General features: G+C 42.5%; 1 protein-coding gene across 1 annotated transcript in view; it reads right to left on the bottom strand.

The window, feature by feature from the left end:
* Window positions 1–7775: 7775 nt before the first annotated feature.
* GNA13 (G protein subunit alpha 13) overlaps window positions 7776–26596 on the bottom strand; it is a 40177-nt gene continuing 21356 nt past the window's right edge. The window contains exons 3-4 of the mRNA XM_037495487.2: window positions 18770–18820; window positions 7776–13509 (exon numbers count right to left, since the gene is read on the bottom strand). Of these exons, the coding sequence (XP_037351384.1) occupies window positions 12937–13509; window positions 18770–18820 (624 nt within the window). The 3' untranslated portion in view covers window positions 7776–12936. The remainder of the gene's footprint in view (window positions 13510–18769; window positions 18821–26596) is intronic.

The raw sequence follows: 26596 nt of genomic DNA, 5'->3' as shown, positions 1-26596 counted from the left end.
TGCTGTCACAGGGGAGCTAACTGGGAGGGACCCCAATATGGACTACTCTGTTCCAAGTCTTAAAGCCAATCCCCTGAAGTCAGAGCTGCGATCAGAAACCAGTTCAGAACATTCTCATCCAACACAATCAGGATATTTTAGGGGCAAATGAAGCAGCTTCAAATGAAAAGAAATGGGGGTTGACTTAGGAGACCCTAACTAGTCAAGCCACGATCACATCCCACCATTAAAATAGGAAGAGCAGGCCTCCCTGGTGGCGCAAGGGTTAGGATGCAACCTGTGAGGCAATCTGGAGCCTCTGCAGCATGAGTTCCATCCCTGGCTGGCCAGAGAGCTACCCACATGGCGCAGCAGACCTCTCTCGACTTGCCTGCTGCTCCCCTCAGCAGTGTACTTCGTCAGTCTGCCTGCTCTGCTCTCCCCTCTGGTTCTGGTGAATTCTCTCACCCTCCCACGCTTCTGACTGTACCCAGAGCTTGTATAAATAAATAAATAAATCTAAAAAAAAGAAAAAGAAAAACAGAAAAGTCATCTTTTAGAGTTGATAGCTTGGGTGGAACAAAATGTAATGAGTTATGTCCTCTGCTGGAACAGGCAGTCTGGACCTCTTATACTATTAAGCAAAAGGCCATTAAATAGAAATGGATCCCATAAAGTCTGAGGAGGAAGTGAAGTCCCACGGGGTTTCGTTGCAATGAGGCCACATAAGGACTGTGCTGAGATGACAGCATCGTGCTGGCAGATGGCACAGCTCGGCTCTGCATCCCTCTGGTATGAACCCCCCTCAAGGCTAGGCTTTGAAGCTGTTTTTATACTAACACCACCCCAGTGAGGTCACGACCTCCTAATTTTTTCTCTCATGGTGAAAAATTTCAAGCATACATACAATTTGAAAGGATAGACTGGGACGAGCAGTTAATATTCTGCCATTGTTTTGTCTGGCTGCTTCTGTCTTCCAGGGAGCATTCTTGCTGGTCCTCCCACCAGGAGCTCCAGTGTGCCTCAGTGCCTTTGCACATGCACCACACACTGCGTACAACTCCTGATATCTTATTCCTCTTTTGCCATATCTTCCTTATCTTTGTTTCCTCTGCTGGACAGTGAACTTCTCAGGATGGTGGAAGGAGAATTATTCCTCCCATTTACTTATAGAGTGTTATGGAAGACTGCTCCATTAAAGGTGCCTCCTCATTTCTATGCTGACCTTTGCAGCCAGCAGCCAGCTTTTCCTGCTTCTTAGCTCCAGGCGTATTGAAGTCATCTTTGAAGGCCCTGCTCAAATGCCTTCTCTTCCATCAAAGTGTCCCTGATTCCATACAGATGGGAGTGATTGCCTTTCTCTAAAGGCCACAGCGCTTTATCTAGTCTTCTTGGGTGTATTTATTACTGTATATCTTTGTTTTGTTTAACTATTTATGTCCCTATGTTTTCTCCCCCCACTAGAATGTGAGTTTCTTTGCTTTGCTTTTTTTTTTTTTTTTTTTTTTTAAAGAATTGGGATATAAGACTGAGTGGGGCTGTGCAGGGGGAGGTGTGAGGATTCACCAGAGACAGCGTGGGAAACAGAACAGACAGATCTACTGAGATACACTGCTGAGGGGAGCAGCAGGCAAGACAGGGGAGGTCTGCTGCACCATGTGGGTCAGCTCCTTGGCCTGCAATCAAACTCACTGTAGTGAAGATAGCGCTGAGACTTAACCCCTAGGCCACCAGGGGGGCCCGAGTGTGAGCTTCTTAAATTCAGCTTCATGTTTGGATCATCTTCTTATCACCAGAAGTAACTAGCACATAAGTGACAGAGTAGACATTCAATAAATTCAGATCAATTCTATTTTTTGAGCACTTCTATCCCTCAAGCTATTAGACTTGGTGAATGAGACACATCCAGTAATCTCTGCCTCTGAGGGTTTACAATCTATTCTAGAAATCAGGCTGGAAGGCAAGTAAGTAATCACACTGTGATGACTGAGATAAAAGAAGTAGATGAATTGTTTTAAAACAAGCACAGAGAAGCTTATACAAATATAGAGTTGCTCTTTTGCTTTTGAATGTTTATTGATTTCTTGATATAAAAGTAACAGATGCTCTTTGTAGACGATTTAGAAAACAGGAAAGTGTAAAGAAGACAAAATGTCTTGTGCTCACCATCACTCTGAAAAATGTCAACCTTTTGGTGTCTATTTTCAGACTTGTTGCAAACTGTATGGAGTGATCAAAGGCTCACATTCTTTTTTAAAAACATCCTTACTGTGCATCTAATCACATACTATAAAATTTCACACATTTAAAGGGTATAATTCAATGGCTTTTAGTGGATTCGCACAGTTGTACAAGCTCAAGTACAAATTTGAACATAATCTCATCATACCCATCCCCTTTAGCAATGGCTACTCATTTGCCAACTCCTAGCCCCAGGCTATGTTCCCTGTTCACAAATTGGCCTATTCTGGACATTTCATAGGAACAAAATCATCTAATATGATTTTAACAATTGTGCCTCACTTCTTTGACTTTGCATAATGTTTTTAAGATGCAGCTCTGTTGTAGCAGGTGTCTGTACTTCATTTTATTGCTGAATAATAAGATTCCATTGCACAGATGTGCTGCATTTTTATCCACTCATTAGGTGTTCGATGTTTACTTTCACTTTTTGTACACTATTAATGATGGTATGGGGCCTCCCTGGTGGCGCAGGTGGTTGAGTGCTGCGCTGTGAAGCTGTTTGCAGCCTCTGCAGTGCGGGTTTGATCCCGGCCGGCTGGCCGGTGAGAATCCCACATGGAAAAGCAGACCTCCCCTGTCTCGCCCACTGCTCCCCTCAGCAGTGTATTTGGTCCGTCTGCCTGTTCTGTTCCCCGCTCTGTCTCTGGTGAATCCTCTCACCCTCCCACACATCTGGCCTGTACCCCAGCTGTTGTATAAATAAAATAAATCTTTAAAAATAATAATGGTATGAGCCTGGGTGTACCCATTTTTGCATGGATGCATGTTTTCTTTTCTCTTGGCACTGATGTTGCTGCATCACATGGTAACCAAACAATGAACGTCTTCAGGAACTGCCAAACTGTTTTCCAAAGGGACCGGACTATTTTACAATCTCACCAGCAATGTATAAAGGCTGCAGTTTCTCCACATTCTTGCCCACACTTGCTTGTATCTGTTCCTTTTATTTTAGCCATCTTCAAAGGAGTGAAGTTATGGTATCTCATCGTAGTTTTGATCTGCATTTCCCCAACGATAATGTTGACTTTAGAATCAAACTTACTGGTGTCTGGGAGAAAAAGTCAGGCTCAGGAGTAATCTGATTGGTAGGAACTGAAAACGAAGCAGACATCTTCACTGTTGTTAATTGTGAGAACTGTTTACATCACTGATTTGGGCACCAAGTTCAAATGGAAACTAGAAGCAGACACTAAGTGAAACATGCAAATGTTTCAAACAACTATCACTGGGAGTGAAGCTAATGGTATGCTAATGACTCATACAGAGGGAAAACTGACGAGACAGAAACGTGAAAATTATTTATAGTAGTTGTAGTAGAGTAATAAGATGAGGGGTGACTTCCCACCAAGAGTTTCTGGTGTCATGTGGAGAACATTTATACCTAAAAAGGTATGGAACCACAGATTCTTGGGAGTGGCAGGATTCTTCTTCTTTTTTTTAAAGATTTATTTTTATTTATTTATGCATACAAGAACTGGGGTGTAGGCCAGAAGTGTGGGGGCTCAGGGGATTCACCAGAGACAGAGTGGGGAGCAGAACAGGTGGATCCATTGAAATACACTGCTGAGGGGAGCAGTGGCAAGACGGGAGAGGTCTGCTGTGCCATAGGTGGGTCAGCTCCCTGGCCAGGGATTGAACTCAGGCCTTAGTGGCTGGTGATAGCTTCATAGCGCTAAGACTTTAACAAACTCTGTGCCACCAGAGAGTCCCCCAGTGGCTGGATTCCTACCCCTGCACCCATCACTGAGGGGAATAATGGAGAAAAAAAAAGAGGCAGAAAATCAAATTGGATTCAAGCCAAGCCTGAAACTAATCCCATGATGATGGTATTTGAAAGTGGGAACTTTGGAATGGAGCTGGGTCATGAGGATAGAGCCCGCATATATGGGTTAATGGCTTTACAACAGACAACTAGCTCTCCTTCTGGCAAGCGAGGTGACGAGAAGCCGCAGTCCACCACCCACAGGGAGCTCTCGCCAGAACCCGACCCTTCCGGAGCCCCGATCCAACCTCCAGAACCAAGAGATACTCTCCTGTTGTTTGTAAGCCGCTCAATGACACTTGGACTGAACTAAGACAGTGACCATCGGACAAACAGATCTGCCCTTCAAGTAACTCCATAGAGTCCAACGAGCTTCTGAGACCAGCAGATGCCAAGACTAACATGACCTTGACTGTCTATGGCTTGTTGCACGGAAATCTCCCATGACGAAGCGTGCAGGAAAAACATTGAAAACTCCAGATTTTAAGGCTTACAAGGTACTTATAATTTCTTCCACAAAGCCCCTTTCTTTATTACTTTCAGGAAAATCTCAAGACCTTATCTTAGGAAGTTTGTATCATAGACCATAACTGTATTGTACTGTAAACAATTACCCCAAGTTGGAATACTCAGAAGGCTTCTGAGAATCTGAAGCAGTAAACACAGAAGCCATCTAGCTCAGTCTGCTTATTTCTCAGATAATTGGTCTAATCAGGCCACTCCCAGAGTGACTTAGTGACAGTCACCTGGAGAGCCGCAGGCACCCACACTGCAGGGTGAGTTCTGCCCCCACACCCCGTGCTGCTGCGGTCAGGCTATCAGATTCAACTGTGAGTCTCCTAAGAGCCCTCTGAGGTCAGCAAGGGCTTAGCAAGGGCATCTGCGCGGCCTTCACGTCACAGAGGAACAGCAGCGCTCCTCCCGCCTGTGCCTACGCAGGTGCCGCTCTTCACCAGCCTCCCACACCTCCCACCCCCTGCAGCAGCAGCTGCAACCCTCCCTCTACCTACCCCAGGACTGCCCGCCTCGGACCACAGGCCTCTCTTAGCAAATCTGGCCCTTTTAGGGGTAGCTCTTCCTGCCAGCTAGTGTCTGAGCAGCATCCTTGACTTCCCTTCCCTTTTTATAATAAACCTGCCCTTTTAAGTATTTAAAAAAAGGCACCAGCCTTAAATATAAATAGCCCTAAAATAAGGTAGATCGCTCACTGCCTTCAGGGAATCAAACTTACTGGTGTCCGGGAGGACCGAGGTGGGGCGGGCACTCAAAGGAACAACATTGTTCCTGACCTCAGGCTGGGTGGAAATCCAGAAAGCTTCCTCGGGGCTGGGCCTGGGAAAATGAGTAGATGTGGATGCTGGCACAGAGAAGCGGAGGGAAGTAACATGGGGGAAAGTGGGTCTTGATTAGTTGGATTAAAGGAAGCTGGAAGGGTGGGCTGGAAAGGGAGTTGATGCGGCACTTGCGTAGAGCAGGGACTTGATGTGATTCTTTTGAGGGCGCTGGATAGAAGGGTTGTGCTGTGCGGGGCAACGGTGAAAGGAAGGAGCCTTCACCGCGGGTGCCCAGCCTGTCGTCTGGAATGCATTTCTCTTTCACACGGATGGCACCCCCCACCCCACCACCACCCCACCGGGCCCGACCCCAAACTAGTTTGCTCCATAACCTGCCCTCACCCCAAACTATAACCTGCTCCATAAATGAAAGCATTTTCTGCAGGAAGTTGGCTTCAATATGCCATTTCATCAAGATTGCTGCATCACGGTGCTGTGGTGATCTTTTCCAGATACCGTTAGGATGCATGCATGCAGGCATTAGCACAAACCAGCCAGCTTATCTCAGGCCGTTTACCAGAACTGGGACTTTCCATGTAGAATACTAGAAAAAGAAACCAACTGTATTTTTTCTCTCCCAAGGTCAGTAGTGTTTTAGCCTTCAGTTTAATTGCATGTGCCTACTCCCTCTCTTCTTCAGTGTTTGACAGGGATAGAAAATCAAGCCCAAGTCCAAAGCTGTGCTGTCGTTAAGTTAGAAGAAAATGATCAAGTTTTTATTTTATTGATTCATTTATTTTGTGTGTAGAACTGGGGGGTGAGAGGACTCACCAGAGACAGTGGGGAGCAGAACAGGCAGATGGACTGAAATGTACTGCTGAGGGGAGCAGCAGGCGAGACAGGAGAGGTCTGCTGCGCCATGTGGGTAGCTCCCTGGCTGGGGATCGAACTCAGGCCGTCCTGGTCATAGTGCTGAGACTTTACCCTGAGGTCCTGGTCAAGTTTTTAAAAAGACTTCATTGCTTATGTTTTCCTAGCATGTACTTTTAAGGGGGGGAAAAAAAAAATCAACACTCAGTGTAGCTGTTCATTGTAGCTGGTTCAGTGTAGCTGGTCCCAGGAATACTTCGTCAGTATTCCTGGAAGCAGGCGGACAGGGAGCCTTGAATAGCTTGTAACAAATACTTGTTTGTGCCACTTGTTGTCCTGGTGAACTTGAAAAGGGGCTTGTGAAATGTAGCTGCGGTGTTTTCAGATACTCCCCACGCCACACAATGCTGTACTTCGGGTGCCCCACTGGTTTCTGAGGGAACATGGCTCTCTGCATTTTAAAATGCTGGCCTGGGTCGTTCAGTTTTTGAGAATTTGTCCAATTTCCTGTCGCCCAAACCAACCTCTGGCTTATCCTCCCAACTCAGTTTTCTGCATGCACAAGACAGCAAAGTCTCTTTTCTTTTTCAACAAGCCACAGTGTGGACAATGGAGTGGGTCCGCTGGAGCAAGCCCCCAGGCCAGCCACATGGGATTGTGCCAACTGACCCCGAAGATGCCAGGCTCTAACTTTTAGCTATTTCCTTGGACAGAGATGAAGATTCCCTTGATGCAACAATAGCATAGGAAACGGTTTGTGTTTTTTTGTTTAAAAAATACTTGTTGGTTTGTTTCGGGGATTCGGTACTCGTGGATTTTGTTTCCATTTAAGATGTGAACTCTCACAGAAAAGCTGTTGCCATGTCCAATTTGTCCATAATTCTAAGTCCAAGTTTCCTTGGGAGTAACCGTGAACTTTCATGTGAAAGGCGAGGCCTTGGCACAGAATTTTATTTGCCAGAAATTGTACTCAACCAGTCTGGGAACAGCCACTGCCCTGGGCATTTCTTCATACCTGCATTGCAATTCCGGTTGCGGGGTGAGGTCCTGCGTTCTGCTTTGAGGAAGGACAGGCTCACCTTTCGATAAATGCCAGCTAAGAATAGTTATCGGACAACTGCTCATTTAGCTGAACTGGCAAAGGAAAAGACGGGTGGAATTGTGTCTCCGATCTGATTTAAGGAGAATGGCTATTTTTACCTTTGAGGCCTCCACAGAACCCAGTCTAGTCATGAGAAAGACCCCAGACAGACCCCAACGGAAGGTGAAGCTACCAAATGCCTGCCCAGGAATCCTCTTCTCAAAACTAACCAGGCTGTGAAACGCAAGGCCAAGTATGAGAAGCTGGAACAGCCAAGAGGACCCAGAGCAGACACAACTAAAGGTGACGTGATATCCTGGATGGAATCTGGATACAAGGGGTATTAGGGAAAACTAAGGAAAAATAAAGTATGGGCTTTAGTGAGTAATGAAGTGTCAGTAGCGGTTCATTAATGACCACCACTGTACCCCACTAATGCAAGATGTTAATAGGGGAGCTACAGGAGGCGTGGAGCCCAGGGGACTCTACTATGTTGGCGATTTTCTGCAAATCTTAATCTAAAGCAGTTTACAGAAACATAAAGTGAACAGTAACATGCTGGTTAGTTTTTAAAGCACCCTTTCAATAGAAATAACAGCGGGCGGACAAACCGTAAGCTCAGAAACATCCTAGTGAGGTTTCAGCAATTTTGAGAGCAGCAGTGAAAAACGAGCGGCTCCCCTTCCTTATTCCCATGTCAAAACACATTAAGTGTCTGGGAACTTCCTTGGATGAGGTCCACATCTCCATCTTTAGTAAGGAAAAGTTTACAGACCAATATAAAGGCAAACTATTGTTGGCGATCTGCCCAAAGACAGATTTCTGTGCTAAGTCACTAGTTGAAACTTGTGAGTTCAAACTTTAAACTATCTACTTGACACTAACTCGCTAATTTAAATAACATCATAATATTGAGTTTATAAATGTTTATTAAACATCATTTTTACAAAGCAAATATTAATAGCAAGAGGCAAAAGGTTTGCAAAATATGTACAAAAGTAAAAAGACTTAATGAACTAGCAACTCATTGTATAAAATCAAGCTTGCTTTCCATTTTTAGGCCGCCTTTAGAAATAATTTATTGCCAATCCTGAACTAAAGCACTGACAGAAAGAAAATTTACAACCATTATCAGATGTGCTTCATTCCTGGAGAGTTATAAAAAGATATGTATAAAAAAAATCTTAAGCCACAAATACTTTTATACAGAGCTAATACAACATGATGTTTTGTTAGGTACAGTATCTATGAGGTTGTACAAAATATACTTTTGATAAGGCTTCTTGGGTAACTGAGCTCTTACCACCTTAGAGTAGTATAAGAAAAGCCACTTAAAACTTTTTGCGATTCTGCTTTCAGGATGAGGTAAAAAAAAAAAAAAAAGGTAACGGCAGAATTGGTTGCATTGTTACACAGAGTTAACCCCTACCCGCTTTCCTCTTGTATTCCTTGGTACCATCAGTAAGCAGGCCAAATGCATTATTTACTATGTAAGAAATATGATCACAAATGCATTATTTGCTATGTGAGAAATAGGATCAAGAAGCTTCCTTAATCCAAATCATATACCACATGAGTCGTATATTTTTATCATGATGTTCATGACTGACAACTCATCAGGTGGGTCCTGGCATACTTCCACCCATCTGGAAATTTTCATCATTGTCAACAGCAGATTTGGAAAAGCTGCCCACTATTAACCCAGAAAACAGGGCCCTACCATTAATGCTTTGTTTCGCGTAAGCGCTGACATTTGAAATCACAGAGCTAGACTGGATGTGTCCCAAGAGTGAACACATTTATTTAAATGCTAACTACACATGCAAGCACACACACAAGAACGCTCGTGGGACAGACACCGGACTTCAAACCATGTTAGTAATCACTGGCCTAAGGCTAACAGCAACTTGATGGTACTGGAAAAAGTCATCAAGTCCAACTTGTCTGCAATGTTGAGGTTAGACTTACACATCAGTCCTAGTGCGAGTTTATGAAGCCCGAATTGAACCTCGTACCGTAACGCAGCACGCACGTTCCACTTCCTTTATTTGGAGCTTGGAGACCATACACGCCCACTCACACACAGTCCCTCCCTTCCTCATGTCTGGGCCTAACCTGCATCCTGAAGCTCGCATCCTTAAACAAAAAAATCAGTGCTTTTAGTCCGGCAGCAGGGCGCGTGGACAGACCACCCGTGACTAACGGAACGCAGCGTGCGGCAATGACGGGAGAGAAGATGACCTGGGTCTGAGTCAGATTTCCGACTGAAAAAGACTCGTGCAAATTTCCGCTCTTGATTCTTCAAATAAAAGTGAAAGAAATAAAAAGGTAACGGTGTGACTTTCTCTAGGTTTATTAGGGAGTTTGTTACAGATGTGACTGAGTTTTACAGGCATGATTTCATGGGCTCAGACAAGAAATGAAGCAGTAACACTGATTACCTCCTCGTGACAGATACAGGGATCACACTGCTACAGACTGCAATGGACAGAAACGTCCCTCAAAAGGCCTGGCTTGGGGTTTTGTCTGAATGTTTCACTCTAGAATGGAAGCACCAATTGGAGGACTTTTCAAATAGAGACTTGAGTTTCAGAACATTACAGAACAAAACTTGGCAATTTTATTCTTCATATAAATAAGGCATAACCGGGTATGAGTTAGTGCTGAAAATACATTTTATCAAAAGCATAAATACAAGTATCTGGCTTTACATCAGAAGTTAAGATACTCATTTCCTCTTTCAAAAAATTATAGGGCATGTGATTTCATTGCATCTAAACGAATACTCCTAATCATTTTGGTATTGAGGTAATCTTACTTCCTTCTGCTTTAAACCTACCACCATCACCAAACTGAACAGGATTTCCCTAAACCACCTCCCTTGAGAGTAGCCAGAGGAGATCCACTATGTAAATTATTTGTTAATGAAACGTACAACCAATCTTCCTGCTCTCTAGCTCTAGACCCAGGGTCCTTTCCAGATAATAAAACTGAAATGAAGGTTTCCATTTAACACAACATTTGGCAGAAAGCAATGATTCAAGTTATTAGAAGCAATATTTAAGTGGCATACCTTAAATTAGATTTTCAGAGAAGACATGACAAAAATCCCTTTCTCTATAAAAATGAAGGCCCAAGTTTATGGTGTTTTTGATTTAAAAGGCAACTCTGTATACTATAAATTTCTCCAAGGTCAATGAAGACACTTGTGTGATATTTCTTAAGGATAAGCCAAGATACATTCAGATTTTAGAACAGAATGTAATAGAGGATGAGGTACATTTTATTCTAACTCATAACATTAAGTCTTGGAGGAAAAAAAAAAAAAAACACAGCAAACACTTTTAAATTTAAATGATTTCTTTAGAGAGGGGGAAAACTGGCATAAAAAACTAGGAGCACCTTTTCAATTTTGCTCACGGAAATTCTTCTCCCTCTTCATATAGTGGTTACTTCAAAAGGACCTAGGTTTAGAATTCATTTCAAATGGTTCAAAAATACAGCCTATAATGAATTTCAGCTAAAGCCCCCAGACGGAACCTGACTGTGGCCGCGAGTCCTGAATAAGCTGCCACTGCCGCGTGAGTCATTCTCAGCCTACGAGCACGCTAGACTTGACCGAAAACTGGGGGCTCTGAGACATCACACACACCAGGCCAGAAAATCACAAATGCCCCCACTAATATCAGATCTGTGTGTTACATTCTCGGTGGTAGTCAAAATGGGAAAACTTGGGGATTTCTGCTTTGTCAGGCATCTGCGCGGTTCCTATCACAGATCTTAACTGTAACTTAAAAATTTCTCTCTATACAGAACACTTACTTTGGCCCTCACTGGAGTTAAAAGAAAATTTTGGCCATTCAATGAAACGATATGCTCAATTTACAAGACTTGCCATTGAAGAAAAGTCCAAATGTTACTGTGCATATACTCAGATATTCGTGAGCACTGAAATTATTCTCTGTGAATTCAAACAATGTATTCTTTTTGGCAAGAAGCACTAGATGTAGAAGTAGTCAACCGTGCATGAGCTACACTATGAACACTTGCATACGATACAGGGCTCAGGTATTACCAAGGCATGAACATGCCACTTATTGTGGGGATGAGGAGGGTGGAACTTCAAATGCAAAGCAAAGTCAGATCTCTTAAGAGCAATCCCTGGCTTAGCTCACTGAAAGCTCTGCTCTCAAACTAGACTGTAAGACACACCAAGAGCCACTGTCTTGGAAAAGTTGGGTGTTCCATCATTTTGACCATTCTTTCAAGAACTTCCTAGTCAATAAAATACCTGAGAACACAGTCAGCTTATACAGTAAAGTGACAGATCACAGTCTCAATCCCAACTTTCAGGGAAAGGAGAAGAGCAGTCAGACTTTGCAAAGTGTCCCCAGCCTTGCAGCTCTGCTTCTCCGTCCAGCTCCAGCACTACACACAGCCTGCGTGGCGGTGTTGCTAGGGCTGCAAACCCGTCACCCTGATGGATTCATATTGGGTGTTGTTTGTCGTCCTTTTTTGTGGGTCCATTTTAATTTGGTAAGTGGTGGGCGGGGGGAGGTGTAAAATTTAATCATCTTTAGGTGTGAACTGGAAAAATTACTACTTACCACCCTCAGAAGTATCCTTAAAACATTCAGAATGTACCTCAGAATGTATTGTTTATTATTCATAAGCAGTAATGACACAAATATCATACACTGTATCTTAGAGATACACCAAGAATAAATAGGAATTTCAAATGATGCCTGGAATAGCCCGACAGGAAAATACTGCCTTTAGATGCTTCAGATCAACAAGAATCCCGTCAATGTCACCATCTGGAGCTGACGGGAAGGGACGGGGGAGCAAAAGGAAGGTGTCTGTGGTGACACGGGCTTCCTACGGCCAGCCCCACGTCATCTGAGGCAGGAATCGGTCTCAGCGTGAAACACACACCATCCCTGGAAGCCCTGTTATCAAGTTGTTTGCAGTTTCATTTACTGCGAGGGCCAGAGCGTTTCCCATATGGCACATTAAATACCTGACAATGAAGCAGGACATGGGCAAACTACAGATCGCTCACCACCTCTGGGCTCTGCTTGTCTTTTGCTCCCCCGTACCGTTTGTGAACCTCCATGCGCATCAGACCAGAAATCCTTATGTAAACTTTAAAACACTAAGAATATTACCTTCAGAAACCACAGAAATTGGAAAAAAAAAAAAAAAACTGTTGTATAAGCAATTTTAAAAACATAAAGGCAAAATGTGTGTCAACCTATAGATAGTTGAGCTTTTTTCCAATAGCCCTTTCAAGACAGGTCGCTGTGAAGTGAGGCACGAGAGCTGCCGCTCTGTGCAGGGCAGACAAAAATATCTTGTTTTAGAACTGCACATTCTTATCCGCTATCTACAAACATGTAAGGACATCCTCTACACTTGGCACGACGGGAGAATTCAGTTCAAAAGTGGCAGAATTTAAAGCCTGGATTATACCTAGTCTGAGTGAGGTCTGGCAGGAAATGACAACTTCATCAAATGGAAGCCCCGGCGAGAGATCAAAGCTGATGTGCTTGCTCAGCAGCTTTCCGCCACAAACCAAAGTCCACAGAAGGACTAAGATTTCCAAGAAGTCAAACAGAGAATCAAGATTTTCCTAAGTCTGTTGTAAACTGCTATTTTAAAAAACAAAACAAACAGAAATCAAGGAGACAAAAAAAAAAAAAAAAAAAAGGCAAGCCTGGTGTGTGTCACTGTAGCATGAGCTGCTTGAGGTTGTCATGGAGAATCGTGTCCTTCACGTCCCGGAACACGAGGCGGATGTTCTCCGTGTTGATGGCCGTGGTGAAGTGGTGGTACAGGGGCTTCTGCTGCTGGTCCCGGCGCTTGCTACGGAAACATTCTACCAGGAATTTCTGGACGTCTCTTAAGCAGTGGGGATCTCCTTCAAATTCTAAGAAATAGTCTTTGATGCTCACAATCTGTACTTTCTCCTCAAGCAAATCTGTCTTGTTTAAGAAGAGAATTATGGAGACATTGCTGAAAACCCGGTTATTGACGATTGTTTCAAAAATGTTCAGAGATTCTGTAAGGCGATTGGTCAGTCGATCTTCCATAAGCACCTGGTCAAACTCACTTGAGGAAACAAGGAAAAGTATCGATGTCACACTGTCGAAGCACTCAAACCAACGTTTTCTTTCTGACCTTTGACCACCTACATCAACCATTTTGAAAGGAACATTTTTAATTTCGAAGCTGTACTCGTGAATACCTTTGGTGGGTCTTCTGGCAAGCAGAATGTCTTGTTGTGATGGAATGTACTCCTGGAAGAGAAAAAAAAAATGTTTTATACTTAGTAATCCAGAAATAATTGGAATTTTTAATGTATCGCTAGGTTGTCCAGTGAATAAAATATGCAAAAACCAGTGCTTTAATATAACATTAACACTCAATACTGTGATCGTCCTCCTTATGAAATGCCCCCTTATGCTGAAATGCCAGCACGCGGGTTTGCTTCCAACTTCACAGCAAAAGAGCAGCACCTGCCAGTTTCCACGCCTGCAGCACTACTCAATTTTAAATTCAAGCCTTACCCACCAGTTGTCCTTACCGCTCTACCCACCCGCTGCTCTATCTCCACCTTCATTATTACTGTTCACGGTTACCCATTTTAGCTCCGGCCAGAGCCCTTCTGCTCACGCATCCACCTGCGCCTCGCTGCTGCTAACAGAAGCCACGGGGTCTGAAATGCTAACACATGCCCATCACCTCCCTGTTCAAGGGCCTGCCCCCCTCTAGGCTATTCTGAGAGATCCTTTACTGTGCACCCCCACACCACTTCCCTCCCCTCCTCCCACCGCCCCGACATAGACATTCCACTAACATTCCGTTACTGCCGCTGCTAGAAGACATGCATGGAAAACACCTTCTCTCTATAACCAACCAACTAAGTTTCCTTGTGGTCATTTATGGGTTGTGTCCAGCGAACAGTCTAAGTAGCCAGTTTCCAGCTTTCTCACCTGTTGATATAAGTAACCACTTACCCTGGCGGCACCTCTGCCTGTGAAACGAAGGTGCCCACTCTTGGCCTTTCCTGCTGCAGAGGACAACAAGGCTCACAGGAGCCCTTCCTGAGAGTTGGAGCAGTGAGCTACCAGGCCCCAAGCACATGCGGTCACGGTTAGCCCCTGATCACACTTCCTTAGGCTGAGTAATAAAGTCTTTCTTCTCAGCTAGTATTTTTCCAGAACTTTAACATTGCTTTCTGGCAACTGAACAGAAGAGCTTTTAAATGCTCATCAAGGTCAAAAGATCTTTAAAAATCAAGGCAAAATTTTGAAAAATGCCAATTGTTACTCACAATGCTCCATTTTACACCTCTCCAAGTAGTGTAAGATGACTTTGGAAAGTCACTACAATATGAGTACGTGTCTCCTCAAAAGGATGCAATGGAGTTAGGAAGAAAAAAAGTGTGCAGTTCTCAGTCATCTGTGATGCAAAGCCACATATTAATTCTAGGTCCCTAATAACTCTAGTTCCCATGTTTCCTTCCAGCTTTTGCTCCCCCACCTACTGTCCTTAGAACCCTCCGACCCATCCTTTTTAGCCTGCTCACACTTTTTTGCTTAACATTGTATCATGAACTGTTGCTCCACATGCAGAGTCATCTTTCACCTTAGAGGAATATAAAATCCATCAAATGGATTAATGTGCTATAATTTACATAAACATTCCCCTACTCGTGGGCATTTACAGTGTTCTCAATTTTTGTTTTAATTAATAGAATTGTTGCAATTAAAATTCTCATACTCATACTTCTTAGATACTTCTTAGTCTCTTTTGAACTATTTCCTGAGGGTAACCAGGACTAAGATAACGAGGTCAAGGCTTATGAATATGTGGATGACCTTGGACACTTAATGCCCAAATGCTTTCCAGAAAGATGGTACCAATCTTCAGTGTGTGTGCCAGCTGCCTCAGAAATATGCCAGACCTGACTTTTCCAAATTTCCTAATTCCATAAAAATAAAGCTATTATTGCCTTAAGTGGTTTCCAACTCGGTTAGGAAACTAAAGGTAATTCATATGAGGCACAAAACACAGGACAATGTGATCAAGCGCTGAATGGTCTGGCAGAGCAACAGTGATAGGACTGAATTCTAGAGCCAGCTCTCCACACAGTAGCTGTGTGACTTCGAGAAGTCACTTAACCTTTTTGCGTCTCAATTTCCTCATTTATAAAATATAGAAATTAACATCCTGAGGGTACTATGAGGAATAAATGAGTTCTATGCCTGGGACGCAGTCTGTGTGTTACTAGGGCAGCTGGTCCTCCCGCGCTGGTCACCAACGCCGCCACTGCTGTAAAGAGGGGGAATCAAAGTCTGCCACAGTCAGGTAAACTGCCACTGCAGCCTCTCATTTCTCAGTGTCCACCAGATGGGCACAAACTCACAAACACAACACATGTATTAAGGAAACTCACTGCCTTCTCTACCAACTCCTCCGAGTCCAGCTGATCAGTACGCTTTCATTTTTACCTCCTGCCCACCAACAACCCAAGTCTTCTTTACCATCTCCTCTTTACTGCCACTGTCTCCACTCTCATCTCAGGTGTGAGCAACCATGTCTTTGCTTTGGTTCCAGCTCCAAGCTACTCCCACGCCAGCCCTCCTGCACCACAAGTGCAGAACATACAGTGAGGTTCCTTACTGCATGAGATCCAAACTCTGCTGACTGGTTTTCATGACGCTCCTTACTCCATGCTTTCTGGACCTGGACACTGTTCTGCCCTGTGCAAGCTCAACAGAGCATGGCATCAGACCTGTCCATGCACTTGTATGTGGACAGCCTCTAGAAGGCTGTTCTGACATTAGGGCCAAGAACGTCATACTTTCTTTGTTAGACAGATGTGCCCCATGTCGCCTGCCTTGGTGGGCTGCAATTCCTCTCATGTGAAACACTCTTCTGGACTGGGCTGTGACCCCTCACCCAAAATTCACATGCTGAAAGTTCTAACCACCTCCTCAGCTCCACTCCCTACCCCCGCACCCAGTGTGACGGGATTTTGGGAGAGGGCTTTAGGAGGTGATTATAGTTACATGATGTCGTAAGACTGGGGACTTACAGAGGACCAGTGGCCTTCAATGAAAAAGAAGAGAAATCTTCCTCTCCATGAGTACGTGCTAGCTAAAGGCACTGCAAGGACACAGCGAAGCCCTGACCAGAAAAAGATCATGCCAACAGCTTGATCTTGGAATTTCTTACTTCCAGAACTGTGAGAAATAAAATTCTGTTGTCTAAGTCCCCCAGCCTATAGCATTTTGTCATGGCAGCCCGAGGTCACTAAGCCAAGGGTTTACTTCATGTAATTGGTCCACAACCCTGCAAGGTCAGTTCTCGGACTACACTCTTGTTGTGGATGAAAAAATGGAAGGTTGAGAGATGCCTAAGGTCACAGAGAAGCCTCCGGTGATGGAGCTGTGGTTGGAATCCAGGTGGTCTGGCCAAAGAGCCTATGTCCTTGACTCCTGGGCTGCCCCGCCTCCCAGAGGGTCTTGGGCTCCACACAGAGCAGGGCTTCATGGAGCCGGCACATCCGAATGATGTGTACACTAGCAAGTGCAATCCTGTGGCTTGTCTGCTGCTCACAGAATGGGGGCCGACTCGGAGCATGCTCAGGCATTGTCTCCCCTCCTTTACCGAAGGATCACCCACTTTTTTGGGTTAGATTCAGATGTGGCCTCAGAATTGTACTTAAAATAAGACTCCAAGCAACTAGTTCAAATTGACTGGAGTTGTCCAAGAATCACTTCCTCAAAAGCTATCTGGTGAGTGCCAACTCCATGCCAGGCACCGTCAGTGGCATCCAGAACTCAACTCTTCCAATCAAGAGGTGAGTTCTTTGCCCTTAAGGAAAGAGATGGTCAAAAACAAGTAAACATATACCAACTGTATTAACAGCAATGAAGGAAGAAACAAGGGCCAACACCGAGAACAACAGGGGAGGACCTATTTGAACAGTGTCCTCAAGGAAGGACACTGAGAGGAAACTGAGAAAAGTGGATCATGTCAGCACCAGTTGGATTGGAAACATGAAGTAGCTCTTTAAAAATCAGTTTAACTACTAAGGTTTCTCTGCATATGGCCTGTGCTTAACTCTTTCTGAAGGCTGACAATGTGACCGGACAGAGACGGTACACTTATTGGCAAGTGTCAGTGACGTGGAACTGAGTGACAACAGAAAATGACAGAGACACCGATTCTGGAATACCTGAATCCAGGTAACAGGCGGGAAAAAAAATAGTGGTTTAAGGCCCGTGGAATGCAATTTCAGCAAAATACAGGGAAAATGCAAACACTATCCTGCTAGAGCAAAAGAAGGTACTTTTTCCACACGTCCGAGGCACATTAGTAATAGCAAGCTACTTTCCCTCTTGTAATAGGTTTCATTTTGAGTTTTCCTTCACTTATGTTTTTGTTAAAAACTTCAAGAACACATAAGGCCTTAATAAAATTTGTAACAGAAATTTGCTCGAAGAGGTGGGAGGTGAGGCTTGACTAAATTTAATGTAGTAACAAATGACAATGACTTGCAAACATTTTTCAGCAGCAGCAACCTTTCCTGCAGCAAAGTCTTAAGCGTCTCATTGGAAAAGAGACAGTGCAGGTGCCCAGTGCCAGTCAGTGCCAGCTGAGTGCCGCTGCCTTGATGGACACCCACAGGAACAGCTAACATCCCTCTCTAGGTGTCCTCCTCTGACACCACCGCGGCCCTTCGCAGGCCTCCACCTCTCGCCTGGCCCCCTACACTGTCACTTGGCACAGAGAGCTGCCGCTGGAAAATACCATTTGCTGAGTTTAGAAATCAATCAACCCACTGTTTTCTGTTTCTTAAAAAAATACAAAAGACACTTAAGTATAACAGATAATGTACAATCTCATTTCAAACACAAAAGTCTTTAAATAGTTTTACTTTCATGAAATAGTGTACAGACCACTGACTCAAGGAAATGACAGATCTGGATAACAGAAGGAAAAAAAGGCAGTCTGAACATAAAATTAACTTTTCATTAAAAAAGAATTTGAAGGGCCTCCCTGGTGGCGCAGAGGTTGAGCGCTGGGCTGCGAAGCTGTCCGCAGCCTCTGCAGTGCTGGTTCAATCCCTGGCCGCCAGCGAGAGTCCCACATGGCGCGCAGACCTCTCCTGTCTTGCCCGCAGCTCCCCTCAGCAGTGTATTTCGTCAGTCTGCCTGTTCTGCTCCCCGCTCTGGCTCTGGTGAATTCTCTCACCCTCCCGCGCTTCTGACTGTACCCAGTGCTTGTATAAATAAATAAATAAATCTTTAAAAAAAAAAAAACCCTAGTGGAATAGGTTGAATATGTATAAAAAAATTTGAAATCACTCAATACTCTTAGCTACCAATCACTCCAACACGAAGCAAGAAGAGTCAGAAAACTGTCACTAGGAAAAAGACAGAAACTGATAGCTGAAGTAAATAATTTTTCTATATTTTTTAACATCGACAGCCTGCCTAGTGCTTTCAAATGGCAATAAACATAAAGATTCAGTTGAAAACTTACCGAGTCTCCAAGTTTATCCAAGTTATCCAGGAAATATTTTACAGACTCACCCTAAAAATAAGAAAATATATAGTTACTAGGGTTTAGAAATAGGAGATTTTTGTCACAACAGTTCACACTAAACTCTGTGGGAACACATAATCCAGATACCTTGTTTAGTCACTAATTTCACTGTGAACAGCTAACCCCACTGAAATGTTTAAAAGGCCTGCCTTTGCAATCGCCAGTGCTTTACGTGACACCCCAAGAGATCCTCTCTTTGGAAAAGATCACATGTATGCTTTTTGATATAACTATGTGTCCAGAGGGAAGATGTAATTAAAAGGTAAAAACTGCTTCTGAGATAAACATAAATCTACAATTAAAATTCAAGTGGGATTCTTTCTGCCTGTATTTTTCTCTCAAGTTTATGCAACGGTGGATATCATCGAGACAAGATAAAAGCAGGGATGAGGTGAAATGAGACGAGAACACCTTAAATTCTTCCGGTAACAAGCATGTGCCTGGACAGACACACCTTGCACAGCAGTCTGTGATGCTGCAGGCCCTGGGCCTCAAGAGGCCATCTTCTCCCGAGTGGCTGGAGGTCCAAGCTTTGTGAGTCCAGATTTCTATTAGACCCCCCACCACTGCGAACATCAAACTTGTAGAATACGGTAAGAGAATACTGGAAGGACAGACTTGAACAAAGGACAGACTGTAGGAGGGGAATGCGGGCTCTGTCTTGGAGTCTTCCAGTTCTTTCCCTTTCTTGTGGATTTGCACCACTCACTCCGCCTACCCAGGCTGCTCCCACCAGTCCTGACTGTAGGGCTTCCTCCAGATACTGGAGAACCCCCTGAAGACCTCACCCAACAGTAGGTCTGATGGAGAGAGGGGAGTCACCTGCAATTCAGGTGACTTCTGGGACCGCACTTTGAGTCACAAGGCCATAAGGCAGCAGTTCCAAATATTCTGGCCTCAGGCTACCTTTACACATTTTAAGATTGTTGAGTTCTCGCAGAACCATTTGTCTATGAGGTCATAGCTACTGGCATTTATCCTGTCAGAACTTAAGAATGACAAACTTTAGCAAATATTAATTCGTTAAAAAAAAAAAAATCAATCAACCCACAACATGTTACCATATTTAGCATAGCTTAATGGCAGACAAATGCTTCTGCATTTGAACTGCTACTACAGATTATTTGGTTGAAGTATGAAGAAAATCTGGCCTTACACAGAAACTAGCTATTTCCTTCTGTTACTAAACCCAAATTTGACAAGTGCTAGTTCCTTAACTTAGTGCACTGTGGAATGGAATCCCAAGCAGTCCACCCTGTGCTTGGGATAATCTTCCACCCACCCAGGATTTGGCTGTACATCAGGCACCGGCCACAAGCAACACAGTGAGTAACTATGTCACACAGACCGTCCAAGTGTTTCATTACACAATACTGAGAAAAGTATAATAATTAATACCACCTGACCTCATCAGATAACTTAAGCACGGAAAAGTCAAGCTCACAGCGGCAGGCAGATGCAAATTTTCCTAAATTCTGATTTTCACTTGAAAACATTTTTTTGTAATCAATGGCAACAGTAATCTCCTTGAAGTGATGGACTAACGTTATTTATTTCCTAAAAAATGCCTGTCGCATGTCAAAATATGAATAAATCTTTTATTTTTCTCATCTAAAACTGGTGTTCCATGAAGGAGACAGCTCACAGCACCCCTGGCATGCAACCCTGCTGGCGCCACAGGGGAGCTTTCAATGGGCCCTGTTTCATTCAATAGAAAGTAGAGACGCGTATTCAAGGGGTGCGATTTAATGCAGTAATTTTTACTGACTAATTAAGAAGAATCTTAAGTGAAGCTGGTGTGTGTGTGTGTTTTAAATGGTAACTGCACAGCGGTAAAGAATGCCATAAAAAAGAGTAGAGCACTGAGCGGCTTCCCTCACGGCAGTTTTGTACCATCAGTTCAAGTGTCAACACAGCAAGGTAGGAAAATAACATCTCAGTATGACCACAAAGGATTCACAGGGCTCTGAGGCCCTAAGGAGTCTGCACTTGGTCCTTGTGAGGAAATAACAGGGGTGTGTGTGAACAGGGGGCAGGTCTGGCTTAGATGTCCTCATAACTGTATACATTGGTGGGTGTTTTGATTTTTTTCTGAACCTGGGACATTGGTATAGTAGTTATAACACCTAAAAATGATTCTTAGCAGAAGGGGAAAGTCAAGACTTTCAGGAATTCACTTAGGGTTAGTAAAGAGATTTGATAAAATCTGAAAATTTTGCATTATATCATCCATTTTAACGAAAAAGCATCTTTATGTTTTAATGGATAACAAAGTGTAGGGCAAAAGGAATCTGGGCTTAACTGTTATATGACATCAATATTTACTCATGGTATTGTTTGAACAATCAAATGAGGTTATATGTTTAAAGTACTTAGAAAATAAAATTCAAATAAATGTTACCCAATTCTGTTACACTTCAGTAAATACCTTAGTTTCTTGTACAAATGATAAAAGATAGTCACTCTATTTATAAGTTAGACTAACAAAATTGTTAGTCTTTCAAATAATGTGCATATTGAATACTTATGTACTGTTAAATATCTTCAGATAATATATTTCAAAGGATTGGCAGTGTTGTATCTTGTATTTACTGGCTTTGTTCTTGATTTCAGAATTCATATAAGTTCATTGTGGGAAATTTGAAAACTAGAAAGAAATGCAAAAAAGAAAACAGGCAATCACTATTAATTCTACCACACACACAGATAACCACAGTTAACATTTGGAGGTATCTCCTTCCAATCGTTTTAGTATATTTAACATAGCTGAAATAATAGAGACAGTCTGCATACTGGCTTTTCCGTATACATAAGTAACTGTAAGTAAATTTTAATGGTCACAATAATTCCCACTTCTTATACTTTTAAAAGGTTAAATAAGGGCCTCCCTGGTGGCGCAAAGGGTTAAGCACCACACTGAAGCAATCGACAGCCTCTGCAGCACGAGTTCAACCCCCAGCAGGCCAGGGAGCAACCCACACGGCGCAGCAGACCTCTCCTATCTTGCCCGCTGCTCCCCTCAGCAGTGTTTTCAGTCAATCTGCCTGTTCTGTTCCCCACTCTGTCTCTGGTGAGTCCTCTCACCCCCTGCATCTCTGGCCTGTACCCCAGCTCTTATATACATAAATAAATCAATCTTTTTTTAAAAAAAGATTAAATAACACCACTAATTTAATATTAGGTATTTATTTCCTTTTCTAAAAGCAAAATTTTAGTATCTTAAAAGTAAATAGGATAAACAGCTTTCAGAGTGTATATACAGCTTTCTATGCTCTTGAATCATGTCCTTCATGCTCTCAAAAGAATTACTAAGGCAAAGAGGTTAAACATTTTTAAGACACCTGCTACCACTGACTGCCACAAAAATTCTACTGATTCTCTATCTCTACCAGTTAAAATAATGAGTAGACTGAGAGTGAAACTATGATGAAGACAGACTAAGAATTATCTAGGGTGTTCTGCAGATGCTTCTGTGATGTGCTAAGGTGCAATGGCTCAGGGGCCCCACATGACGGTGACCGGGCTGAGCACTTTCAGCACCCCAGAACAGAGCTCTATCCTGCTTAATGAAACTATTCAAATGTTTTAGTGTGAAAGAACTGTGGCTATTACATAGCAAATAGTACATGCTCTATTTTATCTTTTGGAAATTCAAGAAATTCTTAATTCCATAGCACATCTGATTAAAAAGAGACTGTAGACCTGCATTATATTTGCTTTGATTTTAGGCATTTAAAACATGGAAAAGCCAACTTTTGGGCTCTATGAGTAACTATATTCTCTTTTCAAAAAAAGAAAACCACCCCTATTTGTTCTCTTGGTAGCAGAAATATAAAAAAAACATCATAAGTTATTTTAATCAGTGAAGCTTCCTGATTAAAACTGAATTCCCTAAGAGCAGACCTTAGATCTTTCAGGCAGAAATGCTAAGTTTATTACTTAATTCATAATCTAACCAAAATGAAATATTAATAATTACAGAAAAATGCATGTGTTTTGTTATTAAATTTCAACATCTTAGTGAAGGAAGTTTCATTCAGTACCATTTATGAAGTCCTTTGTGTACGTGAAACTATATAAAATGAAAGTATCTATAATTTACTTTTACACATTTGTATGTGCGGATTCTCTCTCATAGTTTCCTTCTGTTGACTATACCCCATGTTCTCAGAATCCATTCAATGAATATCAACACTTCAAAACATTATTCCTATGAAAAATATATTGGTATGAATTTTTTTAAAATGCTAATTCATCATTTTATATCACAGATGATACTACTGATCCATTAGTAAGAAAACTGATTAAACTACTCTAAAACAAATGATTTTAAACACACACACACACAGATGCACATATACATATGCAAACAGACATGCTATAAAAGGATGAATACTTCTCTGAATTAGGTAATTTAGGGGAAATTTCTCACAGTAGAGTTAAAGAGTTTTATCAGCAGGGTAACAAAAAAGAAAATCTGTCATTTTACAACCTCAAAAATTTTCCAAATTAACGTGCATTGTTGCCAACTTAACCATGAAGGATGTGGAAAAGGAAGAATGGCCATCTCTGTCCTCAGCAACCCAGAAGTTCTGATCCCTGCCTTTTGTTCATGTGTTAGTGTTCTGAGGCAAATTTCACTCCATGCTCAGGGCCTGGCATCTGGTAGCCTCCCCCCTCCCCAAAAGAATTTGGTGACTAACGTATGAAATTTTGGAGGGAAATTTCCCCCGTAACAATTTTTGCTAAAGGTTTCAGAAGTCTTCTACTTGTTTAATATGAATGTTAAGGGAAAGAGGTTAATTCTACTCTTTTCGCTATCTGGTGAGCCTGTAAACTTCTCCCAGTCTGTAAAATGAGGAAGTTCCGTGGCTCAAGAGATAATCACTATAGTTCTACCTTCACAACGATTTCAGTTTGTGTAAGTGATTTAAGTTCTCCTTTCCTTGTATGTTACATGTCCATTAAGCTAAAATTCACTTTTGTTGTCATTCATTATTCAAGTTATATTGCCGAATCTCTTGACTAATCCAAAAATCATTTCTTTTATCAACCAAGAAATATCATGAGTCCCTTTTTTGTTGACTCTTTGAAACGCCATTATACCTGTCCCCGGTCTATGTTATTGAAAGAAATTTTTATTATTATATACAACGCCAAAGAAAAGCCATTTCACACTTAAGATTTTTTGAATTATAGATAGTCTATGTCATCACCTCTTCATTCTTTTTTCTCAGTTCAGAGGACTAGGGTACCCTTCTAGGTTACTATAGTAAGCCTGCAACGTAGTTTACTACAGTAGCATAGTATTCTGAAAAAATCTCCCAGTATTCCTCGACCCATGGATATCAGGTCCATGTAAGCAATGGCAGAGCAGCCAGCAGACCTGGATTCTAGTCACAAGATAAGCTCTGCAGCTGAGTCAGTAAGAGCTGCTGAGCCCAAGTTAACTACAGACTCAAATGTGAGATGACAGACGAAACCAATTAATTCTGTCTCTCTGAATTCAAAAATTCTACTAGTTTTATGACCAGATTTTGTGTTGGCTTCACAACATTGTGTCTAAATGGGGGTAGAGCCTCAATGCCACGCCCATTCATGAGAATCATGAAGATTCTTCCTTTGCTTGCAAAGACAAAATGTGTCAGGGGATCGGAGTTTGAAGTTAAAGCTGAGAACACAAATTAGAAAACAATTTCCATTTTAAAAAGTGCATAGTTACAGGGAAACTTGGCAGCTCACTTGCCCTGTTACTAAACAAATGACAGATTGATTCAAAGCTCTCTTCTGCACAGCTAAAACATCGAAAGAGGATTTAGTATGAGCTACTTTAAAAGGATGTGGAATTTAAGCTGGTCAAAGAATACACAGGAAGAAATTATCTGCTTTTTAAAAGAATAATCTACTCAAACACTGGCAGCTTTCTGTCACTAGGAACAGGGCAACTCTACTTACATGATGACAGCACAAAGTAGAGCATTCAATTTCAAAGTCTGATCTAAACGTTTATAAAAAATTTTGTAGAGATAAGGATCAAATACACATTTTAAAGAATCAAGGTCTACATATTCTAGAAAGTCATTTGGTAATATGTTTTAGGAGTTTTAAAACTGATCCTTATCACAGCACTATAGCAAAAGCATATGCCAGCACAACCATGGTAGTGAGCAGAGGAAGAGTGGCTGAGTGAGAGCCATGGAATTACCCCTGTGTTCTCAAGCAGGAGTCGTCCACCTAAGGCCCACAGACCCAATACAGACCACTGCCTGTTTCTGTGTGACCCATTTCTAAAAGGATGACAAAAAAGAAAGAGAAAACAAAAGAATATCTTGTGACATCTGAGAATTATATGAAATTCAACACCCACATCCACAAATAACACCGTATGAGAAGTGGGTCATGTTCCTGTGTCCAGGTGCTGCCCAGCGCTGCTTCCAAGCCACCTCACCAAAGAAAGTGGGCACCATGCCCCTTCACTTGACATTACTGCTCTGAGCACCACAGGCCACACAGGAGATGTTTTAAGTGTCACCAGTATTGCCACCATTATTTAATTTATTATAGTACACATCAATCAAAACAATAAGCAAAAAAGGAAAAGAGGGCTTTAAATGTCATGCTTGTAAGACAATGGAATGTGAATAATTTTGATTATCAAACTGGATGGCAAAGCATTGAGTTGATTATGCAGTGACACCACAGCAAGGCTGAAAGACTACAACTTATGTCACCTTTGCCAGCCTAAGCACTCTTTAAAATAATCCCAACTCAGGGGGAAGTAATGGTTAAAACAATTACAAAATCTATGGGCCTCCCTGGTGGCGCAGCGGTTGACCGCTGGGTTGCGAAGCTGCCGGCAGCCTCTGCAGCACCGGTTCGATCCCCGGCTGCTCCCTGGCCACCGGGCGAGGGTCCCACATGGCGCGCAGACCTCTCCTGCCACCCACTGTTCCCCTCAGCAGTGTACTTCGTCGGTCTGCCTGCTCTGCTCCCCGCTCTGTCTCTGGTGAATTCTCTCACCCTCCCGTGCTTCTGACTGTACCCAGCGCTTCTATAAATAAATAAATAAATAAATCTTAAAAAAAAAAAAATTAGACTGGAGGAGAGACGGAGGATCCTTGAGTAAGTCGTGCAGAGATAAAATAAAAAAAAAAATTACAAAATCTAAAATGGAACACTTCATCACAGAATTTCTTCACAAAAATAAAAAGTGAAAATGAGAATACAACTTCAGTTTCCAAGTAGTTCATATCTGCTAACCAAAGAAGGACTACCATTTACTGCTCAGTTGTTTACTCAAGGAACCAATGCCAAGATTGAAGTGACTCAAAAATGAGCCCGTATGAACAGTTTGTGTGGGAGAACTACAAATGAGAGTATTTTCAAAGTTGAGAAAACCCTGGATTGGTACAACCTAAACTGGAATATGCCAGCGTATGTTATAATTGATGTAGGTAAAGATATATGTGGAGCACAGAATGGCTTAGTTGGCCAAAATAACAAAGATTGTGGAAATGGTTATAATGATACATTGTGGGAGATGAAGACATCGTGAGCTGTTGAAGCCATGGAGTCGACAAGGAATTCAACTCACTCTTGTGGACTTGAACATCATCAGTTCCTTGAATGTTTGTCAGAAATAGAAGGTAAACATGCTACCTTTGTTCTACGATACAATTCAATGGCTTAACAGAGATAATTTTTATACTGCAATTTTTTTGTACTGCTGGATAGAATTGAATTTTTCTGATTAAAAACTATCTT

This window comes from Talpa occidentalis, unplaced genomic scaffold (assembly GCF_014898055.3).
Source record: "Talpa occidentalis isolate TD23 unplaced genomic scaffold, MPIMG_talOcc4v2.1 talOcc4.7, whole genome shotgun sequence".
Lineage (NCBI taxonomy): Eukaryota > Metazoa > Chordata > Mammalia > Eulipotyphla > Talpidae > Talpa > Talpa occidentalis.
This window is presented reverse-complemented; position numbering and strand designations above follow the sequence as displayed.